Source organism: Acipenser ruthenus, chromosome 20, assembly GCF_902713425.1.
Source record: "Acipenser ruthenus chromosome 20, fAciRut3.2 maternal haplotype, whole genome shotgun sequence".
Taxonomy (NCBI): Eukaryota; Metazoa; Chordata; class Actinopteri; order Acipenseriformes; family Acipenseridae; genus Acipenser; species Acipenser ruthenus.
Genome location: NC_081208.1, coordinates 12,161,740 through 12,186,598, shown reverse-complemented (window position 1 = coordinate 12,186,598; position 24,859 = coordinate 12,161,740). Strand labels below are relative to the sequence as shown.

At 42.2% G+C, this 24,859-nt stretch overlaps 2 protein-coding genes across 2 annotated transcripts; one reads left to right on the top strand and one right to left on the bottom strand.

The window, feature by feature from the left end:
• Positions 1-1,249: 1,249 nt before the first annotated feature.
• LOC131698946 (type 1 phosphatidylinositol 4,5-bisphosphate 4-phosphatase-like) lies at positions 1,250-23,865 on the top strand. Its single transcript, XM_058994072.1, has 10 exons — positions 1,250-1,267; positions 1,481-1,639; positions 6,557-6,608; positions 9,574-9,630; positions 21,743-21,906; positions 22,317-22,423; positions 22,635-22,746; positions 22,867-22,919; positions 23,117-23,207; positions 23,588-23,865. The coding sequence occupies exons 1-10, from the start codon at positions 1,250-1,252 to the stop codon at positions 23,729-23,731; spliced, it is 957 nt and encodes a 318-aa protein (XP_058850055.1). The 3' UTR covers positions 23,732-23,865.
• LOC131698869 (skin secretory protein xP2-like) lies at positions 11,163-19,762 on the bottom strand. The gene is made up of 3 exons (XM_058993492.1): positions 16,563-19,762; positions 14,212-14,289; positions 11,163-13,257 (listed from the first exon to the last, which is right to left on the bottom strand). The coding sequence occupies exons 2-3, from the start codon at positions 14,223-14,225 to the stop codon at positions 12,444-12,446; spliced, it is 828 nt and encodes a 275-aa protein (XP_058849475.1). The 5' UTR covers positions 14,226-14,289; positions 16,563-19,762; the 3' UTR covers positions 11,163-12,443.
• Positions 23,866-24,859: the final 994 nt, after the last annotated feature.

Here is a 24,859-nt window from a genome sequence, read left to right as displayed (position 1 = left end):
TTTGTTTATTTTTATTGCTACAAATACACTGTGTGTTGCCGTGAAAAATAAAAGCCTGCCCAGGTTAAACCCACACCTCTGTGTCAGTGTCGCCTCTTTTACTGCAGGTTAGGCTACCACACCAAACAACATTTTACAATATATATATATATATATATATATGTGTGTGTAGAGAGAGAGAGAGAGAGATAGATATAAATCATTTTGTTATATATTTGCCAACACTTATTAAAAAACATTACCCATTTTTCTCAGATACTCCATTCCTCTAGTAAATGCATTAGATGTTTATTGCCTAAAGCTGTCACACAAAAGGTTCTGCAGAGAGGTGGCTAGGGTGCTGATGGTAACTGACAGTGACCCTGAGTCACACTCCACGATTCCATCTGACTCTGGTAGTGATTTTTACCCCACTGATAGTCCCAGTGATGACACTATTGTTACTCAGGAAGAGGATTCTCCATCTGCTATGGAAGAGCCTGTTGAAGGTCTAGAAATAGAGACCGAGGAACAACCTGCATGTTCTAGTAGGCCAAAAGGGTATGTGCCACTATACAGTTGGATGCCCCCCAATAATTTATGCTAAATTCAGACAAAAAGGTTTTAATCCTGAGGCCTAAAAAACTCAGTGATGAATTGATGTTTTCTGATGTAAACGTTGCTGGACACAACGTTAGCCCAAAAGCATCATCACACAACTTGGGTGTGATTTTTTACCCTGGTCTTTCATTTGACACACACATAAAAACATGTTAAAACATGGAAGAGCCCAGGTATACAGGCGATGTCACACTCCAGATGATTGTTCTAGTTTTCGCGACTCACCGCAAGCCCCCTGCACAATCCAGAAGCAGGCACATTTAGATAATCGATTCTCTCATTGTCTGCACCAACCAAAAACATTAAGTAAAAATGAAGTTTCTATATATATGGAGGCTGTGTGGTCCAGTGGTTAAAGAAAAGGGCTTGTAACCAGGAGGTCCCTGGTTCAAATCCCACTTCAGCCACTGACTCATTGTGTGACCCTGACCAAGTCACTTAACCTCCTTGTGCTCCGTCTTTCGGATGAGATGTAATTGTAAGTGACTCTGCAGCTGCTGCATAGTTCACACACCCTAGTCTCTGTAAGTGGTCTTGGATAAAGACGTCTGCTAAATAAACAAATAATTATATATATTTATATATTTATCTCGTTTTAAAGTTTGTTTTTTTTAATTTTGGCACAAATTATCCTCTATACTCCCTGGACATGAACTGTCTTGTGCAGGTAAGTGCTTTGAGCGTTTTTCCCTTTACAGGTTCAGTCTCATTAAAGTTCAGCAGCTGTCCCTCCCAGTGAGAGATCATGCTGATACTTGTTGTGATAATAAAATTAAACTTTAACAGCAATATTGATGCTGTATAATATGCCTTTGGCAAGTTGCTAAATACAGTTTTTGTAACACAATTTGTTTGCTTAACTTTTGCTTGCTTACTACAGTCCGAGGTGCCAGAGTTGGTGGAGGAGGTGGAAAGGTACTGGCTAGATATAGTCAGTCTCACCTCCATGCACAGCATCGGCTCTGGAACCAAACTTCTCGACCAAAGGTGGACTCTATCCTTCTCCAGAGAGGCCCCCTGTGAGCAGCCCTGGGCAGATGTGGGAATATACAGTTGGAGTTTGTGCAGGTGGACGAGAGGGTTGCCTCGGTGAGACTTCTGGAATCTAAGAGGAAAACTCTGACTGTTGTAGGTGCATATGTGCCAGACAGCAGCTCTGAGTATTCAGTCTTCTTGGAGACAGTGGTGCTTGAAAGGGTGCCACCTACTGACTCTTACAGTCTTCGTGGGTGACTTCAATGCTAACGTGGGCAACGATGGAGATACCTGGAGGGAAGTGATTGGGTGGTACAGCCTCCCTGATCTGAACCTGAGTGGTGAATTGTTACTGTACTTCTGTGCTAGTCATGGATTGTCCATAACGAACACCATGTTTGAACACAAGGAGGCTCATAAGTGTACCTAGTGCTAAAGCACCTTAGGCCAAAGTTCAGTTCTTTGTTTGGTTTGATTTTTATTAACACTTATCGTGTCTTTGTTTAACAGACAATAAAAGTCTGATGACCAAGCTTAAGCAAAGACAGAGTGACAGTCTTTGTCACAATAAATTAAGCCAAAATACATATAGACAAAAATCCACTGGGAGCAAGGGACAAGAAGGAATGAGCACCATGAGCATCTGAGAGAGGACACTGTGAGTCGACCAGCAGAGGAAGTGTGGAGAAGATGTTAGGCTAGGTGAAGTCAACGCAATGGACTGTTCAAAATACACATGAGAGTGACTTACTTACTGCCTTACACCTGAATTACTGCCTGGAAGGAGGCAACCCATCAGGCCTTGGAACCCCAGAGATTTATTTTGTTTTTCTCTCCTCTGCCCCTATAGTTATTCTGATGTACTGTGTTCTAATGCACTGACCAATAATGTGAAAGCACTCGGTGGCAATTCATTGCGAAGGGCGCTATATCAAATAAAAAATGATTGATTGATTAACATGTTGTGTAGCTTTTCAGAGTACAGCAGCACCAGTGTATCCAATGTGTGTGTAAGCCTGTCTATTAACCGGTATGCACAATGCAGTATAGCATGCCTCCTCTTATTTGAAGGAATGATTCAATAATCACTACCCTATTTAATCAGACGTCGCACTGCAATAGCTTTTGTTATTAGTTTGGAGTCATTTTAGATGTAATGTGTACAATGTACAAAAATATTAGTTTGTTTTTGTAAGCTAATCATTATAGCCTATTTTCAACTGTGAGATGTTCAGGTCTGGATTATAACAAAACTTTGACCAACCCGCTAACAGTAAACTACAAACTTGTAGACTTTTTGTTATTCATGAGGAGAAGAAAGAAGCCTCTGACAAAATTTGAAGGCACCTACCCTACAGGTTAAACTTTGCTACAATGGGTCGATGTGGCAATGTGCCCCGCCCCTGTGTGCATTTTTGTGTTTTATGTTGTATGTAGTGTGTTAATGTTGGTGTATTGTAGTTGGTACACGGGATATAATGTGGGTAATGAGCACGAGTGTTTAAAATGTATAATTTTATTTAGGCACAGGGATTGCACTTCACTTCATGTGCATTTAAAGTATTTAATAATATGTGAGCACAGGGTTGCACAGATTTAGTTCATGTGCTGGGATTCAAGTGACTCACTGAACACACAACCCCAAGTGAGTGAAACGTGCATCTATATATACTGTTGTGCCGGGATTCAATTACTAATTAATTATTCTTATTTCTGCTAAGAAATAAGAAATAAGAATAATTAATTAGTAATTGAATCCCGGCACAACAGTATATATAGATGCACGTTTCACTCACTTGGGGTTGTGTGTTCAGTGAGTGGAGAACGGGTGTGGAGAGGAGAGAAAGTAAAGTAAACTAAAATAAACTAAAATAATAATTGTTATTTGTTTTGACTCACCGTGTTTGTTTGTCTGTTTGTCCACTGTTCGTTTAAGTGTTAGCCCGTTTTGTTTGTCTATTTACTTGGGCCTCAGGTGCCGTGTCATGTTTTCTATTTAAACCTTTTATCTTACAATAAAACACTGAGCACCACAGCGCTTCAGTTTCACTTGCCACAAAAAAAAAAAGATTGTTTTGTAACTAACAGCTTTGTCTGAGTTTTATTATAAAACAAAATCAGCTGAATTTGTTTAAAGGGACTTCATCTGATAAAAAATAAAACCTGAAAACGTCAAGCCCTACTTGTGTGTGTGTGTTCGGATTTACTTTTTCCACAATACTTGTTATATTTCATTTATGCAATATGGACCTCTGTTAATATGGGGCATAACACATTATTTTAAAATAAAATACAGTGCATATTGGGATACTATCGTATTAATTTCCACGGTTTGTTACGCTGCTGGGAATTGTAACTGAACTATTCTAATGGTGTGTGGACGCATTAAGCCTGACTAAACATGAAACGGTACTTCAGTGTGGAGGCTTTGAGCTGGATTAATTAGAGCGGTTTCGAGTACGGTTCTCGAGATCGGTTATGTAGTGTGGACAGGGCCTTTGTGTTTCTTTCTGGCCTGATGTCATGCCTACAGCCAGCCTGTCACAGTCGGTTAAAGTTTATTTTAATAGTTGAGAAAAAAGAATCCACACCAGGTTTCAAATGTAACCACACCCCCTGCATTGGTGCACAAAACAGGTGCTTTTTTTGGCACTGATAATAGTTTTTGTTTTATTATCAATAAAATTTAGCAGGGCAGGACAAAGATGATTTAAGGCCGTTGTTGCTTTTAACTTTATGATTTAATGGTCATTTATGGTAGAATACTCACCTACCCCAGGGTGTCAGCTTCAACAACATTACTGGGGAGTTGGTTCCAGACCCTCACAATTCTCTGTGTAAAAAAGTGCCTCCTATTTTCTGTTCTGAATGCCCCTTTATCTAATCTCCATTTGTGACCCCTGGTCCTTGTTTCTTTTTTCACGTCAAAAAGTCCCCTGGGTCGACATTGTCTATACCTTTTAGGATTTTGAATGTTTGAATCAGATCGCCGCATAGTCTTCTTTGTTCAAGACTGAATAGATTCCATTCTTTTAGCCTGTCTGCATACAACATGCCTTTTAAACCCGGGATAATTCTGGTTGCTCTTCTTTGCACTCTTTCTAGACACCTTTTTGTAACAAGGTGACCAGAACTGTAAATTAAACCAACAGCATTTACATAGTCTAGTTACATCAAAAAGAAAAACATACCGCCAGAATACTCAACATACGTCTTGAGGTTACAGCAAATTAAAAATCATGTTTCCAGACGGTACTTCTCGATTAAAAAATAAGTGGAAAATAAAATAAAATGCAAGATCCGTAACAGATAACTACAATCCATCCCACTCAATGTATACTGCAAGTCAAGAGTATTATCAATCTCCAATAATCTACTCAATTAGGCATAAATGAAGTGATCACTTTCAAAATATCCTGGTCAGTTTTTATCAATTTTTACCTATTTTTGTTTATGTTCTTTTAGACGAGAAGAATCTGTCTAACTTTCCCTTGTATTACGTCTTACGATCGACGTAAACATGTGCACTTGTTTGCTTAATACGGGACCATCCCGATTTCTCTCCCTTTGTAAGCCAGTTCCATCAAAACATTACACACAAAAGACAACATTCCTCCGCCCAGGAGAGCAACCACCAAGAAAAGGTGTTAAAACCAATCCTCGCCCAGGACAACTGGAAGCTGCTAGAGACTGGAATATGCTGGCAGATGTTGGTCAACGGCTTATTTTTCCACCTGAGATTGCCACCACTAACCTTCGACCAGATATTGTCTTTTGGTCTGGATCAGCACGCCTTATTCACCTGGTAGAGTTAACAGTGCCATGGGAGGATGCTGTAGATGAGGCGTATGAGAGGAAGAAACTGCGGTATGCTCAACTAGCCACTGAAGCGGAACAGCGAGGATGGAGAGTTCGGGTTTACCCAGTGGAAGTGGGTTGTCGAGGATTTGTGGCACACTCTACAACCCGGTTTCTCAGAGACGTCGGATTCAGTGGCCAAGAGTTGCGTCGCACAGTGAAGAACTTATCTGAAGCAGCAGAGAGGAGCAGCAACTGGCTGTGGTTGAGACGGAAAGATTCTGGCTGGGGACAGGTGAGTAAGCTGGGCTGAGTTGAGTGGGGGACGGAGGGGGGTGATGCTGGGACGCCAGAATCACCGTCGAGCCCTCTTGAGGTGTCGTGGGCTAGTCGACGAAACACTGAGGATGGAAGGTGCCCACTTGAAAACCCCAGAGATGTACCCTACTTAGCTCAATCCAGACGGTTGTCATGCTGATGCGCTGGGGAGGCCGCACTTTGGTTGATCCCCGGAGCCAGCATCGCAGCCGTTGTGTGTGCTGATGCGCCAGGGAGGCAAAATAAGCTGATCCCTGGAGCCAGCATTACACTTCAGCCATTAACACCAGACAGAAGGATATCTACATCATCATATGGAAGGAAACGTAAATGGATGGAGACGCATATGGATCACATTAGTTTACTGTAAAGCTACGTCTTAGTTGGTGCTTATCTTGGCGAGAGCCGAGTTCAAATCAGCATGAAGTTTTAACATCTACTCTCGTGTAATGGAAATCATCGTGTGGACAGGGCCTTTGTGTTTCTTTCTGGCCTGATGTCATGCCTACAGCCAGCCTGTCACAGTCGGTTAAAGTTTATTTTAATAGTTGAGAAAAAAGAATCCACACCAGGTTTCAAATGTAACCACACCCCCTGCATTGGTGCACAAAACAGGTGCTTTTTTTGGCACTGATAATAGTTTTTGTTTTATTATCAATAAAATTTAGCAGGGCAGGACAAAGATGATTTAAGGCCGTTGTTGCTTTTAACTTTATGATTTAATGGTCATTTATGGTAGAATACTCACCTACCTTGCCCTGAAGCAAAGTTTCATTTTGCCTGTGTGGGTGTGTGGTTGTGTGTGGGGGGGTGTGTGTGTATATATTGTGTATATAAAGAATAGCTCTTTTCAAGAAACTTACAGCTTTCTCTTGGTCTGGTACCAGAACACCCCTTGTCTGCACAAGTGAATTTGGGTAAGATCTACCATTTATATCTAGAACTTACAACTTAAAATGTTCATGAACGTGTTCTAGTAGTTAATATGTAGCAGACCATGTGTCAATTCATTTATTGTAACTTTTCTCACAGTTAATGAATTAATTACTACATTTAATTAACTATTAATGAACAAGTAAGCATTATATATATATATATATATATATATATATATATATATATATATATATATATATAATGTTGTTCATTAATAGTTAATAGGTGCTGTCACAATATTTAGCCCATACATTTACGTTAATTTAGTAATTAATTAATTGTGAGAAAATGTACAATAAATGAATTGACACATGGTCTGCTACACATTAACTAACTATTAAAATAATATGAAATCATGTTTTATTAATCTGTTTACTTCTTGTTCATTAATAGTTAATAAGTGCTACTAAACATTTACTTCAATTTATGAATTTATAAACTTTTAGAAATGTTACTACAAATCAAGTAACAAATTATCTACTAACTGTTAACTAACTATTAACAGACATAACAAATGTGTATTAATATATTTACTGTTTGTGTGTTAATAGTTAATAGGTGCTCCTTAAAATAAAGTGTGACCTTTAATTATACTCGAGATTTATAGGTACACTGCGACTCCTAAATTTTATGACTGTTTGCGGCCAACTTCTCTCTCCCAATGAGCTATTTTCAGCTATATATAGGTTTTGAACCCATAGCCCCTCCCACGGGTTAAACTATGTCCAAAGTCGCGTTCACGACTATAATAGGTTGCGTTATCTGCGCACACATTCTCTAGAATGGCTGTCCCGACAGCTTCAGCCAACACCAACTCATTGGGGCCTATGTACTAAGAAAGGCCAGTCGCAGGGCAAACTACCGCAATTAGCGTTTTTGTTGCTACTGTTGGCAAAAAAATCCTCTGTACTCAGAGAAGATATGTAAATGAAGAGACCAGCAATATATTCATTTGAATTTCTGTTGCGACACTTTAGCGAGATAAGCATTCCGTGAGATATGCAACATTTTTCAGAATAAATGACCGTTGTCTTTTGGATAGACTGACCTATATAGCCAGCCTCAACCTGGGATGAGTGGTGAAGGGGAAATATAGAATGCGATATTCGAAAAAGCAATGAACAAGGAGGCAGCAAATAAACTCTGAGTGATACAAAAGCATGGTATTAATGTCCTGTTCACAAGCAGGCTACAGTTTCTTTTGGAATAGAAACCACTTTCTGTATTAACTCACTTTCAATACCTGTACAGTAGCAATACAGTTATGATGACGTGTTTCTGAATTCATTGCTATGACAGCTGTATCACTTTTTATACAAACAGCTCCCTCAAGTAATATGCCTATGGCATGATTTACCGTATGTCAATGTATTTTTGTGGAAAAGCAGGCTAATATATTTCTGTAAGTAGTTCCAGTTTTGTTAGAGAAACCTGTAAACAATTTTTTTTTTAATATAGGCTACTATTCAGTGGTGTGTGATGACATATTTAGCAAGGCATTCAACATTTTTTAAAATTACCTTTTTTTAATAGTCCAATATCATTTAGATAGCAATGAAACCTATATTTGACAATGGCATTAAATGTGACTTCACTCACTGATTTGGTAATTCTGAGTCCTTTTGATGTCCAGGATAAAAATAAAAATATCAGAGCTTTACAATGTGTAACACTTGTTGATTCGTTTATCTGAAGATTAATGCAAGCTTGTTATAATGTGCGTCACTGCAGGCTAACTGCTTCAAACTTTTCTTCAGCTTTTTTTCCTGGGCTATCATGTCTGAACTAGGTTATATGCACGTATATTCTTCTGTTATATTTATTTATTGAGCATATTGAACAAAAACTCTTGTTCTAAACTAACTGATCGACCAAACCCTGTGCCAATACCAAATCAGGTGAGTATCTGGGCTTCCTTATAATAGGATAGATTGGGCTCCCATTAGCGCTATGCAGACTTAATGCACTTAGAACTGAGTGCTGTAGTACATTAGAATTGCAGTAGTGGGTTTAGCTGCATAGGATCAAACAAGAGAATAAAGACATAAAACAGTGACTGATCATCACTCCCTCAGAAGGTCAAAAACATTCGCCTATATATGTAGATAAATATATAGGACGACCATTGTAAAACATTAGCCTATATATGTAGATAAATATATAGGACGACCATTGTAAAACATTTACCTATATATGTAGATAAATATATAGGGCGACCATTGTAAAATATTTACCTATATATGTAGATAAATATATAGGGCGACCATTGTAAAATATTTACCTATATATGTAGATAAATATATAGGACAGTCGACCGAACCCACATCAACAACTTTTCCCTCTCTTTCAGCCTGGCCTGCTTTCCGATAGGACACACACTCTTAAGCTCCTGCAGTATGTTGTGAAATAAACTGCAAATCTTTTTCTTTTCAAACACTGAAGTGATTATTGGTTATTTGTGTGTGTTGGTGAGCATTGCTAATATTAATAATATTGTTTAGGGGTTAACCCAGAGCATTTAATAGAAATTAAATGTTAGTTTGTGTCTGTTGTGCTCTGGCCCTTGAGGTCTGTGTATTTATCAGGTCTCTAAAAGCTGTTTTAACTGGTAATTAAGAAAGAAAAGGTAACAACGTCACCTGACACTTCTGACTAGCTTGCGACAGGTTTACGACTCTTAAAACAGGCGCAATACTTTAGCACATCTACCCCATTGTCTCTAGATCCGGTAAGTATTTTATTTTGAAATAAAAAATTAGCAAAACTTTACCATTGTTTTAACCCAAAAATAAACCATGAGCTTAATCTTTCTCAACTCGCTGTTTTCTGGTCCTATCTACCGTAAGGAATATGTGCTCCTATTCCGCACAATAGACACAAGCAGGCACCGCTTTCAAACTCAAAGAAAAGTTTCCAACCGTCTTTTTATTTTTCTTTCTTTTACAGGTTTGGTTGCAGCCAACATACCACCCCAGAACAAAGGATCCCCTCTCTCCCTCCCAGGTAAGTTATTTGACATGTCATCTTTTTATATGTATAGGATTCCCCTCCCGCAGCACCTTTCTTTATTTAATTCAACCCATTGTAAACACTGTTAATTTATCAATCAGTTATGGAATGTTCGTGAGTCTCGTTGTGCTTTGCTGTGGGGATTAACAGTGATGGAGTTCCTTTTGTTTTTCACTCTGTTGTAAGATACAATAGTTCCCAGCCATACAAAAGTTCCCAGGTCAACTTCTGGTTTTAGTTTTTGTAGTTATTTTCAAATAAAAGAATTCAACTGCATATTTGATTTGGCATTTTAAAATCATAAATAACTAACCTACATCGTCACAGTCATGTAATGATGTCAAGCTGCAGTCTCAGGAAGAGACTCCCTACTTGGAGTGTTTCTTTTTAGCAGATTTGTGGCATCTTAAAGTGATAAAACGTCACCTGTATAAATAGGGGATTTGAAAGAAAAAAATGAAATCAATAACATTAATGTTTTCAACATAAACTACAATGATCAAATAAGAACCGTGAGTTTTTACAGCCATGACAATCATATCTGTCTCCTTCTAGTCTATATCACCTTTCGAATTGTAGATTGTGAGAAGTATACACCATCCTGACCACTTTTAAACTACAGTCCACTGTGCTCTTTCCAAGATGGCTTCACATGTCATTTTTAGAAGATGTTCAGAACTACATTTTTCATCATCTCCACCAATACATAAGTGTGCAGGAGGATGATGGGAAATGTAGTTCCTGTGTAACTGGCATACTCTCACGTTACACCCCAGCACAAAGCCAGTAACAAAACACATATAGAAAAGTAAATAAATGCAAAGACATGTTGTTATGCCCACGCTTTTTAAGTTCCCAGTGATAGTTAACCTGGCCCTTGGATCCCATCTAAATTAATTTAATGATAATAGCAACAAAATGAAGGATGTGCGTTGGTGCTCCATGCTACCATGCTTGGTGCCTCAGTGCCCTTGCATCAGCTCACAGTGCTAGAGCAACCCACCTAAGCCTTGGTGTGTACTTTACCTTGCGCTGCACATCCAGTGTTTCTAACAATTTCATCCCGAGGGCTACAGTGAAACGTACTGTCTCTAAATTGGGACTTTAGTGAAGACCGCATGTGTACGTGCATTATAGATAGTAATTCATAGCCAGCCAGCATTTTTGTAAATAGCAACACGTAATGTACAATCAGATAAACATTGTGTCAACGCTGTCAGTTTCAGGCAGAGCTTCATGGTCGGCAGGGTGACACAGCTGAGAGAATGCTTTCCTCTGTCATCCTGTCTGGTGCTGTCAGTGTCAGTTTCTCAGCACACAAGAAACGAGGTGCAAATAGGTGACTGATCGATCTGTATGAGTGTTTACGAAGGTGCTTTGTTAAAAAAAAAAATGTTAGTCTAAATTTATAACGGTGTTTTGTTTTTTAGCAAAATAAAATCTAAGCCTGTTTTTGGGACCCTGTCACACGGCTAGCTGAGTGGTGCCGTCAGAACCAGGAAATGAATACACAGAGAAATGAGGTGAAATGATGAAAGTGCTGTTGCGCGGTTTATTATAAATAAAAGGTTTAAACAAACAGAAGACAGGACACGGCACTTGCTCCAAAATAAATAGACAAACAAAACGGACTAACACTTAAACAAACGGTGGACGGACAGACACACAAACACGGTGAGTAAATAAACAAACAAGCATTGTGCTGGTCCTACCAGCACGCGATAGCAATTGTTATAAATATTTATCTTTAACTTTATTTCTCCTCCTCTCTCTCCCGTTCACTACTCACCGAACACCCAACCCCGAGTAAGTAAAACGTGCATCTATATATACTGTTGTGCTGGGATTCAATTACTAATTAATTATTCACTTGAACCAGCACGTGAATTAATTATGTGCAACCTCGTGCTCACATATTATATACTTTAAATGCACGTGAAGTGATGTGCAATCCCGTGCCTAAATACAACTATACATTTTAAATCACACGTGAAACACAGACCCGTTTATATCCCGTGTACCAATGCCTATACACCAATATTAACTCACCACACGCGACATACAACACAGAAATGCACACAGGGGCGGAGCACATTGCCACATATACCCCCCCTTGTGCGCAGCACACATGGCCTCAACGGCCACCTCCCCCCTTAAAAGCCCAAAAGTCCAGCACAAAGTCCTGGGCCAGAACCAGAGGCTTCAAGGGGCCCACAGGTTGTAAGGCTGTCAGCAGCAATGCTGACAGCGGGGTGGCATACTCCTGCGGAAATGCTGTCAGCAGAGACATTAATAGTCCCAAGTCTGGCTCCTCCAGCCGGGGTAGTCCTGGTAGCAGAAAGGCTGCTTGGGGGGTGGTCTCCTGACCTCCCCTCTTTTTCGTAGCCGGCAGCTCCCTTTTGTGGGGCTCCGGCCACAGTACTTCCTGCAGCGCACGTGCTGCAGTGGGAGCAGGTCTCCTGACCTCCCCCACGATCTCCGGCAACGAAACTGCTGCTGGGGTTGGTGGTCTCCAGACCTCCTCCCCCTTCTTCGTGGCCGGCAGCTCCCCTTGGTGGGGTTCCGGCCACAGTACTTCCTGCTGTGATGCGGAGCAACAGGCAGCCCCAGGCGATGCAAGGCAGGCATCCTTGGGCGAAGCGAGGCTGGCATCCTTGGGCGAAGCGAGGCTGGCATCCTTGGGCGGTGCCGGAGTCAGGACCAGTCGTGGTGCTGTGGTTGGCCACTGTAGCAGTGGCTGCGGCGGTGCTGGCCCTCTTCGTAGCCGCTGCAGCCGGGCTGTTTTCTGCTGTGCTCCCCTCAGCAGACTATGTAGTGGTTGCTGAGGAATGCCAGCAGCAAGTCCTGCTACTGTTTGTGAAGGGAGAGGCAGCTTCTGCACCTCTTCCCCTGGTGGTGATGGAGGCAGAGGTAACTCCTGCTCCTCTCCTCTTGGGGGTGAAGATGGCGGTCGGGGAAGTGATACCAGCAGGCATTGACCCTCTGCTGGTGGAAGTGGACCCAGCAGGCATTGACCCTCTGCTGGTGGAAGTGGCGGAGGTAGAGGCAGCTCCCAGCTGCTCTGCTCCTGCCGGTGAAGGTGGGAGCAGCGTGTAGTCTCCTGGCGACGAAGGTGGGAGCAGCGTGTAGTCTCCTGGCGACGAAGGTGGGAGCAGCGTGTAGTCTCCCCCTATTGCAGGGGACTGGTGCGGCTCTCCCCCTATTGCAGGGGACTGGTGCGGCGCTCCCCTTATTGCAGGGGACTGATGCGGCGCTCCCCCTATTGCAGGGGACTGGTGTGGCTCTCCCTCGGAAGGGGAAACCAGCAGGCATTCTTCCTCTGCTGGTTGTGATGGGGTAACCTGCAGGCATTCGTCCTCTGCTGGTTGTGATGGGGAAACCAGCAGGCATTCTTCCTCTCCTGGTTGTGATAGGGAAACCAGCAGGCATTCTTCCTCTGCTGGTGGAGATGGGGACAGCAGGCATTCTCCCTCTGCTGGTGGAGGTGGGAACAGCAGGCATTCTTGCTCTGCTGGTGGAGGTGGGAACAGCTGTCTCTCAGGCTTTGGATTCCCGCGGTCCCCCCGTCTGGGCGCTGGATGCACGGGCTCCTCCCACTCAGGTGCTAGTTCCTCCTCATAACTGCGGAAGGGACAGACGTCAAAGTAATGCTTACCCTCGCATAGGCATTATTTATTTATTTTTTTAAACAGTCCTGTGGGGTTTTTTTTACACAAAAACACCTCTCCTGGTCTGACGCTTGGAGGCGCTGTTATCCCACGCAGGGCACCATATGTCACACGGCTAGCTGAGTGGTGCCGTCAGAACCAGGAAATGAATACACAGAGAAATGAGGTGAAATGATGAAAGCGCTGTTGCGCGGTTTATTATAAATAAAAGGTTTAAACAAACAGAAGACAGGACACGGCACTTGCTCCAAAATAAATCGACAAACAAAATGGACTAACACTTAAACAAACGGTGGACGGACAGACACACAAACACGGTGAGTAAATAAACAAACAAGCATTGTGCTGGTCCTACCAGCACGCGATAGCAATTGTTATAAATATTTATCTTTAACTTTATTTCTCCTCCTCTCTCTCTCGTTCACTACTCACCGAACACCCAACCCCGAGTGAGTAAAACGTGCATAAATACAACTATACATTTTAAATCACACGTGAAACACAGACCCGTTTATATCCCGTGTACCAATGCCTATACACCAACATTAACACACCACACGCAACATACAACACAGAAATGCACACAGGGGCGGAGCACATTGCCACAGACCCCAACTGTTGTTCGGCACTTCACATTAGGACTAGTAAGTTTACACCAGGCCTACCAAGTTTACTGGTTTAAAAGTTTAAAAGGTACTGGTCCTTTGGACTAGCAGCACAGTATTGTTAGTTTCTAACCCTGCACACAGATACACTCATGCACTGATGCACGCAAACTGACACACACACATAGTGACACACTGACACATGCAAACTGACACACACACATAGTGACACACTGTCACACACACAATGACATAGTGACACACACACACATTGACACACACACACAGACATTTTTACTCACCCAAAGCAGGACATTGTAATGAGTCCAAGTACAGTGTTGTGACGAATGTTTCCAGAAACATTTACACAGCCGCTGCCCCTGACCGAGAAAAAAAATACTTCTTGCAATACATTATCAAAATGTATTACAAATATACAAGTAATTCATATTGATATCAGTGTACCAGTTTATCAGGGTGTATTAAGAACATAAGAAGAACATAAGAAAGTTTACAAACGAGAGGAGGCCATTCAGCCCATCTTGCTCGTTTGGTTGTTAGTAGCTTATTGATCTCAGAATCTCATCAAGCAGCTTCTTGAAGGATCCCAGGGTGTCAGCTTCAACAACATTACTGGGGAGTTGGTTCCAGACCCTCACAATTCTCTGTGTAAAAAAGTGCCTCCTATTTTCTGTTCTGAATGCCCCTTTATCTAATCTCCATTTGTGACCCCTGGTCCTTGTTTCTTTTTTCAAGTCAAAGAAGTCCCCCGGGTTGACATTGTCTATACCTTTTAGGATTTTGAATGTTTGAATCAGATCGCCGCGTAGTCTTCTTTGTTCAAGACTGATAGATTCAATTCTTTTAGCCTGTCTGCATACGACATGCCTTTTAAACCCGGGATAATTCTGGTCGCTCTTCTTTGCACTCTTTCTAGAGCAGCAATATCCTTTTTGTAACGAGGTGACCAGAACTGAACACAATATTCTAGGTGAGGTCTTACTAATGCATTGTAAAGTTTTAACATTACTTCCCTTGATTTAAATTCAACACTTCTCACAATATATCTGAGCATCTTGTTGGCCTTTTTTATAGCTTCCCCACATTGTCTAGATGAAGACATTTCTGAGTCAACATAAACCCCTAGGTCTTTTTCATAGATCCCTTCTTCAATATCACTATCTCCCATATGATATTTATAATGCACATTTTTATTGCCTGCATGCAATACTTTACACTTTTCTCTATTAAATTTAATTTGCCATGTGTCTGCCCAATTTTGAATGCTGTCTAGATCATTTTGAATGACCTTTGCTGCTTCAACAGTGTTTGCCACTCCTCCTATTTTTGTGTCGTCTGCAAATTTAACGAGTTTGCTTACTATATCAGAGTCTAAATCATTAATGTAGATTAGGAATAGCAGAGGACCTAATACTGATCCCTGTGGTACACCACTGGTTACCTCACTCCATTTCGAGGTTTCTCCTCTAATCAGTACTTTCTGTTTTCTACCTGTTAACCACTCCCTAATCCATGTGCATGCATTTCCTTGAATCCCTACTGTGTTCAGTTTGAGAATTAATCTTTTATGCGGGACTTTGTCAAAAGCTTTCTGGAAATCTAATTAAACCATGTCGTATGCTTTGCAGTTATCCATTTTCAATGTTGCATCCTCAAAAAAGTCAAGTAGGTTAGTTAGACATGATCTCCCTTTCCTAAAACCATGCTGGCTGTCTCCCAGGATATTGTTACCATATAGGTAATTTTCCATTTTGGATCTTATTATAGTTTCCATAAGTTTATATATAATAGGGGCAGCAGTGTGGAGTAGTGGTTAGGGCTCTGGACTCTTGATCGGAGGGTCGTGGGTTCAATCCCCGGTGAGGACACTGCTGTTGTACCCTTGAGCAAGGTACTTTACCTAAATTGCTCCAGTAAAAACCCAACTGTATAAATGGGTAAACCTTAGCTTTAGTCATTACTTTTGGGGTTTTAAAAAATATTTCAAATGAGACCATGTTGTGGTCTGAGTTTGCCAATGGCTCTCTGACCTCTGTTTTAGTTATTCTGTCTTCATTATTTGAAAAGACTAAATTAAGGCATGCCTCCCCTCTAGTCGGTGCCTTGACAAATTGCGTTAGGAAGCAGTCATTTGTCATTTCCACCATTGCAATTTCGTCCGTCGTGCCCCCCATTGGGTTTTCACATTTTATACAGGGGAAGTTGAAATCCCCCATTAGTATGGCTTCTCCTTTTCTACACGCATTTCGAATGTCATTGTACAACAGATTATTTTGCTCAGCGTCTGAATTTGGCGGTCTGTAGCATGCTCCTATTATTATGCCCTTTGAATTTGTGTCCATTATTCTGACCCATATTGATTCTGCATTGTTTTCTTTGTCCTGATTTAACACCTGGGCTTCAAGGCTATTTCTTATGTATAGCGCTACCCCTCCCCCTCTTCTGTCCTGCCTGTCTTTCCTATACAGTGTGTACCCACTAATATTATATTCGTCTCCATCACTCTCAGACAACCAAGTTTCTGTAACACCTATCACATCGTAGTTATTTGTTAGTGCAGTAGCTTCAAGTTCTAACATTTTGTTTCTGAGACTTCTAGCATTAAGATAAATACATTTAATAGTGGTCTTACCTGAGTTGTTGCCCTTGTTTTGATGTAGTCTCCCTTCTGTTTTTTTGTTTTCTCCCCCTTTCCTTTCTAGTTTAAATGCTTCTGTACCGCCTGAAGGATCCTTTCTCCGAGTAGATTGGTTCCCTTTCTGTTTAAGTGCAGTCCGTCCCACCTGTATAGATAGTCCTTGTTGTAGAAAGTGCTCCAATGTTCAAGAAAGGTGAAGCCTTCCTGTGTGCACCACGATTTCACCCATGCATTTTGATTTTGTATTTCCAGCTGTCCATATGGTCCTTTGCAAGGCGCCGGCAGTATCCCAGAAAATACCACAGTTTTGGTCTTGTCTTTTAATTTCCTTCCTAGCTCTCTGAATTTGTTTTGCAGGGATCTTGGTCTGTCTCTTCCAATGTTGTTTGTACCAATGTGGACGACTACTACCGGGTCATCTCCTGTTCGTTCTAGGAGCCTGTCCACATTATCAGTGATGTGCTTGACTGAGGCTCCTGGAAGGCAGCACACTGTTGTAGTAAGGGGGTCCAAACTGCGAACTGAACTTGCTGTGTTTCTCAGTATGGAGTCCCCAACAATCATGACCTCCCTTCTTTTTGTAGGAGGTATAGCATCGGGGTTAGTGTTGTAAACTGATACCAGAATCTAGTGTAGTAACCTTATACCGTACCAGAGTTTATAATGCTGTACTACAGTTTATTACAGTATTGGATGGGTTGTTCTGTATAATCTATTGCACTTCGCTGTTTATTAGTAATAAGAAGAAGAAGAAGAAGAAGAAGAAGAAGGAGGCATGCTAACGGAACGTTTTTGGGGTTCGCATTTAAATACTATGCAACAGCAGTAGCTACGTTTTGAAAGCAGTGAAGCTGTGCATGGTTCGAGAGGAGGCTACAGTAGCTGACTGCCTCGCTTGGGTGCGTGGTACAAAAAGTGAAACATAATAGTGTGTTAAAAGACAGCTAACGTTAAAATTGGGGGTTTATTTTCATTGATTATTCATATAGCTAGGTTATTCAGCAGGTCTATATTGATATATTTATTGTTGGTTACGCAGAGAGCTTCTGGTACATGTTGTTATATATGAGGGATTTTGTAGGTAATATTTGTCGAAAGGATAATAATAATTTCATTTAAATGCCAGTTTGTTTTATTTCTTCACCGATGACGCTGTGCTCATGTTCATGCCCACGCTGGGTGTTCTGTTGTGACGTGCACGTGCAGTTTGTCCGTTCAAGCAGCTCAGTTGAGTTTTTGGAAATGAACTTTGCTCTGAGGGCAGATCAGCTCTGGGGGCAGAACTAATGTGTCGCGTCTGATTGGTTACTTGATTTTTGCCAAAGGCGGGACTAAAAGGCTTAGATAGAACATGACCTGTATCGTCTAAAAAATATACGTAGCAGAATATATTTACATTTTTCGATTATAGGAGTTGTCAAGAATTCCATTATGAAACATGGGATTTATCAGGTGCAATGACAGCTGAAAGTGGTAAGGGAAAATATTGGAGCACTAAAACAGTTCATTTTTAAATGCATGAAAAACAATGCTGCTAGTGGTTCTTTTTTGTCAAGATGGTTTTAGACATGCTTTTTTTTTTTATTTTAATTTAGTTGTTGCCAATTATTTTTATTATTTTCTCCCAATTTGGAATCGCCAATTATTTTATTATGCTCAGCTCACCGCTACCACTCCTATGCTGACTCGGGAGGGCGAAGCCGAACACACGCTGTCCTCCGAAGCGTGTGCCGTCAGCCGACCGCTTTTTTTCACACTGTGGACTCACCATGCAGCCACCCAAGAGCTACAACGTCGGAGGACAACGCAGCTCTCGGGCAGCTTACAGGCAAGCCCGCAGGTGCCCGGCCAACTACAGGGGTCGCTGGTGCGTGGTGAGCCGAGGACACCCTGGCCGACCCGTCGAACTCGCGACGTCCAGACTATAGAGCGCATCCTGCACTCCACGTGGAGCGCCTTTACTGGATGCGCCACTCGGAAGCCCCAGACATGCTTTTTAATAATGCATAGTAAGCTATTTAATGTTGCTGATACAGAATGAGGCTTGTCAGTGTAATTCTTCCCCAAAGGACAAGCAGATCTGTTTCCCTCCTGTCCTGAGAGCAGGACTGTCACTCCTGTCCCGAGAGAAGGCCTGTACCCCTGCCCCGAGAGCAGTCCTGTGCCCCTGCCCCGAGAGCAGTCCTGTGCCCCTGCCCCGAGAGCAGATCTGTGTCTCATATCTGCCCCTAACAGAGCCCCATGCCCCTCGCTAGGGCATGTCTGCCTTTTTCACATTGAAATTATACTTTGTTTAAATGGGTAATATTCTGTTATTCTAGGCCAGGTTATATTAATGTTGTTCATTATGTTAACCTAACAATCTTTTGGTTTCTAGACATCATGGTAAAAGGAAATAAGACTGGGTTAGGGGCAGAGATGAGAGAATATCTGCCACTGATGCAAGGGCAAACTTGTTCTTTCGACAGGAGGGGCTCAGACCTGTCTGCTTTTAGGGCAAAAAGGATACAGACCTGCTCTGGGGGCAGGGGCACAGGCCTGCCCTTGGGGAATGAGGGCACAGGCCTGCCCTTGGGGAATGAGGGCACAGGCCTGCCCTTGGGGAATGAGGGCACAGGCCTGCCCTTGGGGAATGAGGGAACAGGCCTGCTCTGGGGGAATGAGGGAACAGACCTGCTCTGGGGGCAGGAGAGGAACAGATCTTATTTATTTTATTTTTGACCAAAAATCTATATGGGGGTGAATTTGGGTATCTAACATGTTTATTTCAAACATTATTAGCCTTTAAAAGCAGTGTGTGTGTGTTTTCACAGAACATTGGCAGGGTGGTACCCCCTAGGTATAAACACGAAAATCTCAGGAACTATAAAGAGTTGACCGCTCAAATTTCACAAAGTTTCTAACAAACACTTTTACTAACTTTTTGCCGATTTTTAACCAAATGTGTGACGTATGGTGACATTGGCTGGTTGAATTGACAAGGAATGACCCAAGGAGGCTGTGTGGTCCAGTGGTTAAAGAAAGGGGCTTGTAACCAGGAGGTCCCCGGTTCAAATCCCACCTCACCCACTGACTCATTGTGTGACCCTGAGCAAGTCACTTCACATCCTTGTGCTCCGTCTTTCGGGTGAGACGTAGTTGTAAGTGACTCTGCAGCTGATGCAGCTGATGCAGAGTTCACACATCCTAGTCTCTGTAAGTCGCCTTGGATAAAGGTGTCTGCTAAATAATAATAATTATATATATATATATATATATATATATATATATATATATATATATATATATATACAGTGCCTATAGAAAGTCTACACCCCCTTTCAAAATGTTCACCTTTTGTTGCCTTATAGCCTGGAATTAAAATGCATTAAAATAGTTTTTTTTTCATTTATCTACACATCATTACCCCACAACTTCCAAGTGAAAAAAATATTCTAGAAATTTGTAGAAAATTAATTAAAAATAAAAACTGAAATAGCTTGGTTGGATAAGTGTCCACCCCCCTTGTAATAGCAATCCTAAATTAACTCAGGTGTAACCATTCGCCTTCAAAATCACATACCAAGTTAAATGGCCTCCACCTTTGTTAAATTGTAGTGATTCACATGATTTCAGGATAAATTCAGCAGTTCCTGTAGGTTCCCTCTGCTGGGTAGTGCATTTCAAAGCAAAGACTCAACCATGAGCACCAAGGCGCTTTCAAAAGAACTCCGGGACAAAGTTGTTGAAAGGTACAGATCAGGGGATGGGTATAAAAAAATATCAAAGGCCTTGAATATCCCTTGGAGCACGGTCAAGACGTTTATTAAGAAGTGGAAGGTGTATGGCACCACCAAGACCCTGCCTAGATCAGGCCGTCCCTCCAAACTGGATGACCGAGCAAGAAGGAGACTAATCAGAGAGGCTACCAAGAGGCCAATGGCAACTTTGCAAGAGCTACAGGCTTTTATGGCCAAGACTGGTCAAAGTGTGCATGTGACAACAATATCCCAAGCACTCCACAAATCTGGCCTGTATGGTAGGGTGGCAAGAAGGAAGCCATTACTCAAGAAAGCCCACCTTGAATCCCGTTTGAAGTATGCAAAAAAAACACTCGGGAGATTCTGTAGCCATGTGGCAAAAAGTTTTGTGGTATGACGAAACTAAAATGGAACTTTTTGGCCTAAATGCAAAGTGTCATGTTTGGCGCAAACCCAGCATAGCGCATCACCCAAAGAACACCATGCCTACTGTGAAGAATGGTGGTGGCAGCATCATGTTACAGGGATGTTTCTCATCAGCAGGGACTGGGGCACTTGTCAGGATAGAAGGGAAAATTAATGGAGCAAAGTACAAAGAAGTCATTGAGGAAGACCTGCTGCCCTCTGCAAGAAAGCTGAAATTGGGACAGAAGTTCACCTTTCAGCATGACAACAACCCAAAGCACACAGCCAAAGCTACACTGGAGTGGCTAAGGAACAACAAAGTAAATGTCCTTGAGTGGCTCAGTCAGAGCCCCGACCTAAATCCAATCGCAAATTTGTGGCATGATTTGAAGATTGCTGTCTATCAACGCTCCCCAAGGAACTTGACAGAGCTTGAACAGTTTTGTAAAGAAGAATGGTCAAATATTGCCAAATCTAGGTGTGCAAAGTTGGTAGAGACCTATCCCAACAGACTCACAGCTGTAATTGCTGCCAAAGGTGCCTCCACCAAGTATTAACTCAGGGGGGTGAAGACTTATCCAATTATGATCTTTCAGTTTTGCATGACAGGCACACACACACTGGGCAGCCAGTGGGGCTGTGTGTCCCTCTCCCAGGAGGACTGCCATTTTTTCTGGCTTTTTGGGAAATGGGGGAGGAAAATTTACATTTTTTCAAGTAAATGATCTTGGGTTGGGAGTATATGGCAATTTAGGAGAAAGTGCATCTCTGTTTCCAGTTCTTCTGTCTCACAGTGACCACACAGCCAATCTGGTCTGTGCAGAATTTTTTGGTTTACCTCTCTCTCTCTCTCTCTCTCTCTCTCTCTCTCTCTCTCTCTCTCTCTCTCTCTCTCTCTCTCCCTCCTCACCCTCCCTCTCTTTCTATCGCACACTCTATTAACCTGTCTTTCTCGTTCCCTCTCTCTTTCTCATTCCCTCTGTCTCTCTATTAACCTCTCTCTGTCCGTCTCCCTCCCCTTCTCTCCAGACCTCCCCTCAGTTCTCCCGATCGAGGAAGACCTTCCTCCTTACTCCCTAATGATGTCGGGCAGCACTTCCAAGATCAACTGTCGTGTATGTCAGTCCCTCATTAGTGTGAAGGCAGACAGCCACCAGCACCTTGTTAAGTGTGGGGTCTGCAACGAGGCAACGGTGAGGAGAGTGTGTGTGTTTGCATCTGTGTGCGTGTGCGTGTCTCAACATGTGTCTAAGTATGTATGCGTGTACGTGTGCATGAGTGTGTGAAGCTAGGTCTGTATTATTGTATTTCTGTGTTATTGTATTTCTTGCTCTTATTGTATTACTTGTATTGTAACGCTTGAAATGTTTTTGCTTACGATTGTAAGTCGCCCTGGATAAGGGCGTCTGCTAAGAAATAAATAATAATAATAATAATTATTATAATTATTACTGTACTGAAAAGTAGTCAGTGTATCTGTGTTAACCTCCCTTCTTTCTCTCTCTCTCCCCCTTTCAACCCCTCCCTCTCTCTCTCTCCCCATCTCTCTTTCTCCCATACCTCATTCTCCCCCCTCCCTTCCCCCCCCCCCCCCCTCTCTCAGCCCATTAAGAACCCTCCTCCTGGTAAGAAGTATGTGCGCTGTCCTTGTAACTGTCTCTTGATCTGCAAAGCAACTTCACAGAGAATGGCCTGTCCCCGTCCTTACTGGTGAGAGAAGGAGGGGAGATGGGGGAGAAAGAGGAGAGGGGAGGGGAGGGGGGATGGGGGAGAGGAGAAGGAGGAGGAGGGGGAGAGGGGAGGGGAGAGGGGAGGGGAGAAAGGAGATTCAGGCCCACACACACACACACACATATGTAATTATGTCTCTCTTCTGCTCTCTCTCCCTCTCTGCCGCTCCTTTTCTCTCTATCTGTCTCAGTAAGAGAATTATAAACTTGGGTCCAGTGGAGTCAGATTCAGGTCCTGTCAGCCCAGAGCTGCAGCCTTGTGGAGCCAGAGTGAGCTGTGGACACTGCGCTCACACATTCCTGGTGCGATTCACAATTCATCTTCATCTTCATATTCATCATCCTAATTAATAATCACAAGTACTGTAATAATAATCAGAATAAGAATCAATAAGATTGATAATAATTCTCTCTCTGTTTCAGTGGACTGACTTTACAAAGAAGAAACTCGCCAGATGCCCTCACTGTCGGAAAGTGTAAGTCTGTGTGTCTGTCTGTCTGTCTGTCTGTCTGTCTGTCTGTCTCTCACACACACACACACACACACACACACACACACACACATTGACCCTGCCACTTACACAGTCCAGAATTGAGCCTCACATTTTATCATAATGCAATCATGTTATCATGTATAACTGTCTCTTTTGCCCTCTCCCTGTCTTTCTCTCAGGTCCTTTATTGGACGGCGTTACCCCTGGCAACGCTGTGTTTACTTTTTCATGCTGGGTCTCTTCTTTGCTGTCATTGCTGGAGGACTAATGGTGAGATGGAGGAAGGGAGGGATGGGGGGGCAGGGGGAGCTACATGGCCACACCCAAAAATCTTTTCATTCTAGAATGTGTTTAAATGGTATATACCATCAGACTCAAGTTCAGTCTTTTTCAAATGAATTGGTGCGTCACCTCCCAAAAAATATCAAGGAATTAAGACCAAACAGGTCAAGAAAGGTCTGCACTCAAATAGAGCAACTCACTCAAACTCTGTTTTCAAAAACACTTTTCATGGTTTCTTTTTAATATCTTTCAGCTTTTAATATGTTTCAGCTCACAGCCTTCATCTGATGAAGCAGGAGTAAAAAGAGAATGTAATTGAATAATAATATTTGCAAATATTATTCATTCTCTCTCTCTCTCTCTCTCAGGCTTGCACTTGGCAGGAGGCTGAGCAGTACGGAGCGATCTATGCCATCTGGGCTGTGGTTCTGGTTCTGTGTGTGGTTTGTCTGGGTTGGGCGGTTTACTGGGCCTGCATTAAAATCAGCGAGCCTGTACAGAACTACACATAGAGGGAAAGAGGGAGGAGAGGAGGAGGAAGAGGAAGGAGAGGGGTGGAAGGGAGAGGGGTGGGAGAAAAGGAGAGAGAGGAGCTGATTTATAACTATACTGATTAAACTGGAGAGAGTGAGAGTTAGAGGAGCGGGGGGGGGGGGGGGGGGTTACAGAGACAGACATTATTATAAAAAGTTTCTTGTTAAAGGAGAATTCAAAAGTAAGGCAACACACCCGCCTATTGCTACAAATGTGCCTTACAGTAAAAATCCAGAGTGAGTGAGAGAGAGGAGGGATGGAGCAAAAGAGAGAGAGAGAGAGATGTTAATTAGCCAATCTCAATAATAATAATTGTTCTGTCATTAAATTCAAATTGACTTTATTAGCATGTAAAAATAAGTGTTGTCAAAGCACATACATGGCACAAACAACAACAATATATACAAATAAATAAAGAAAATGCAGTGCACATAAATATATATATATATATATACACACACACACATATACAGCAGCCTCCAGGATCATTCATACCCCCAATACACTGCAACTGGTTTGAGCAAAATAAATGCAAGCGCTCTCCCAAGACTGTCCGCATGAAAGCTTCAAGACCATCGGCACTGGACACTGCCAAGAAATATCTGAAAACACGACGTTCAAACCTCTTCACACCCTTTAAATTAAAATGCAGTTATCCCAGACAAACATGCCCCCACAATTCCTCATGCCCAATCTATCCATGCTACAAACACCGAACGCACACCTGCATCTTCCACCAAAACTTTCAGTTACATTGTATCAAGTGCATGAACAGTCCCAGAGTCCACTGCACACATACATATACATACATATAAACACTTCCCTTACAGGATATGTCGATCCGCTTTTATCTAAGTCAGCAAGCAACACTTATAAGCCGTATAAAACCGTATAAGACAAAATGTGTTCCATTTCCTTACCCTAAGCACAGTAAGTATGTAAGCCACAGCATACTCTAGCCTGTCTCAGCAGTCAGGTGAGCGAGCAATCAGGAATCCTGTTTGTGACGCCAATTCTGTAAGAAATATTTTTAGAACACGGAAACAATACAATAGAGGTCAAGCTTAAACAGTTTGACAAGTTTATTGTCTTTTGGTCACAACGAC

Excerpts from the sequence above, each read along its gene's own strand:
- LOC131698946 (XM_058994072.1), top strand. Across the intron at positions 21,907-22,316 it reads GGGTCTGCAACGAGGCAACG|CCCATTAAGAACCCTCCTCC; the intron begins GTGAGGAGAGTG and ends CCCCTCTCTCAG. Across the intron at positions 22,747-22,866 it reads ACTGCGCTCACACATTCCTG|TGGACTGACTTTACAAAGAA; the intron begins GTGCGATTCACA and ends TCTCTGTTTCAG.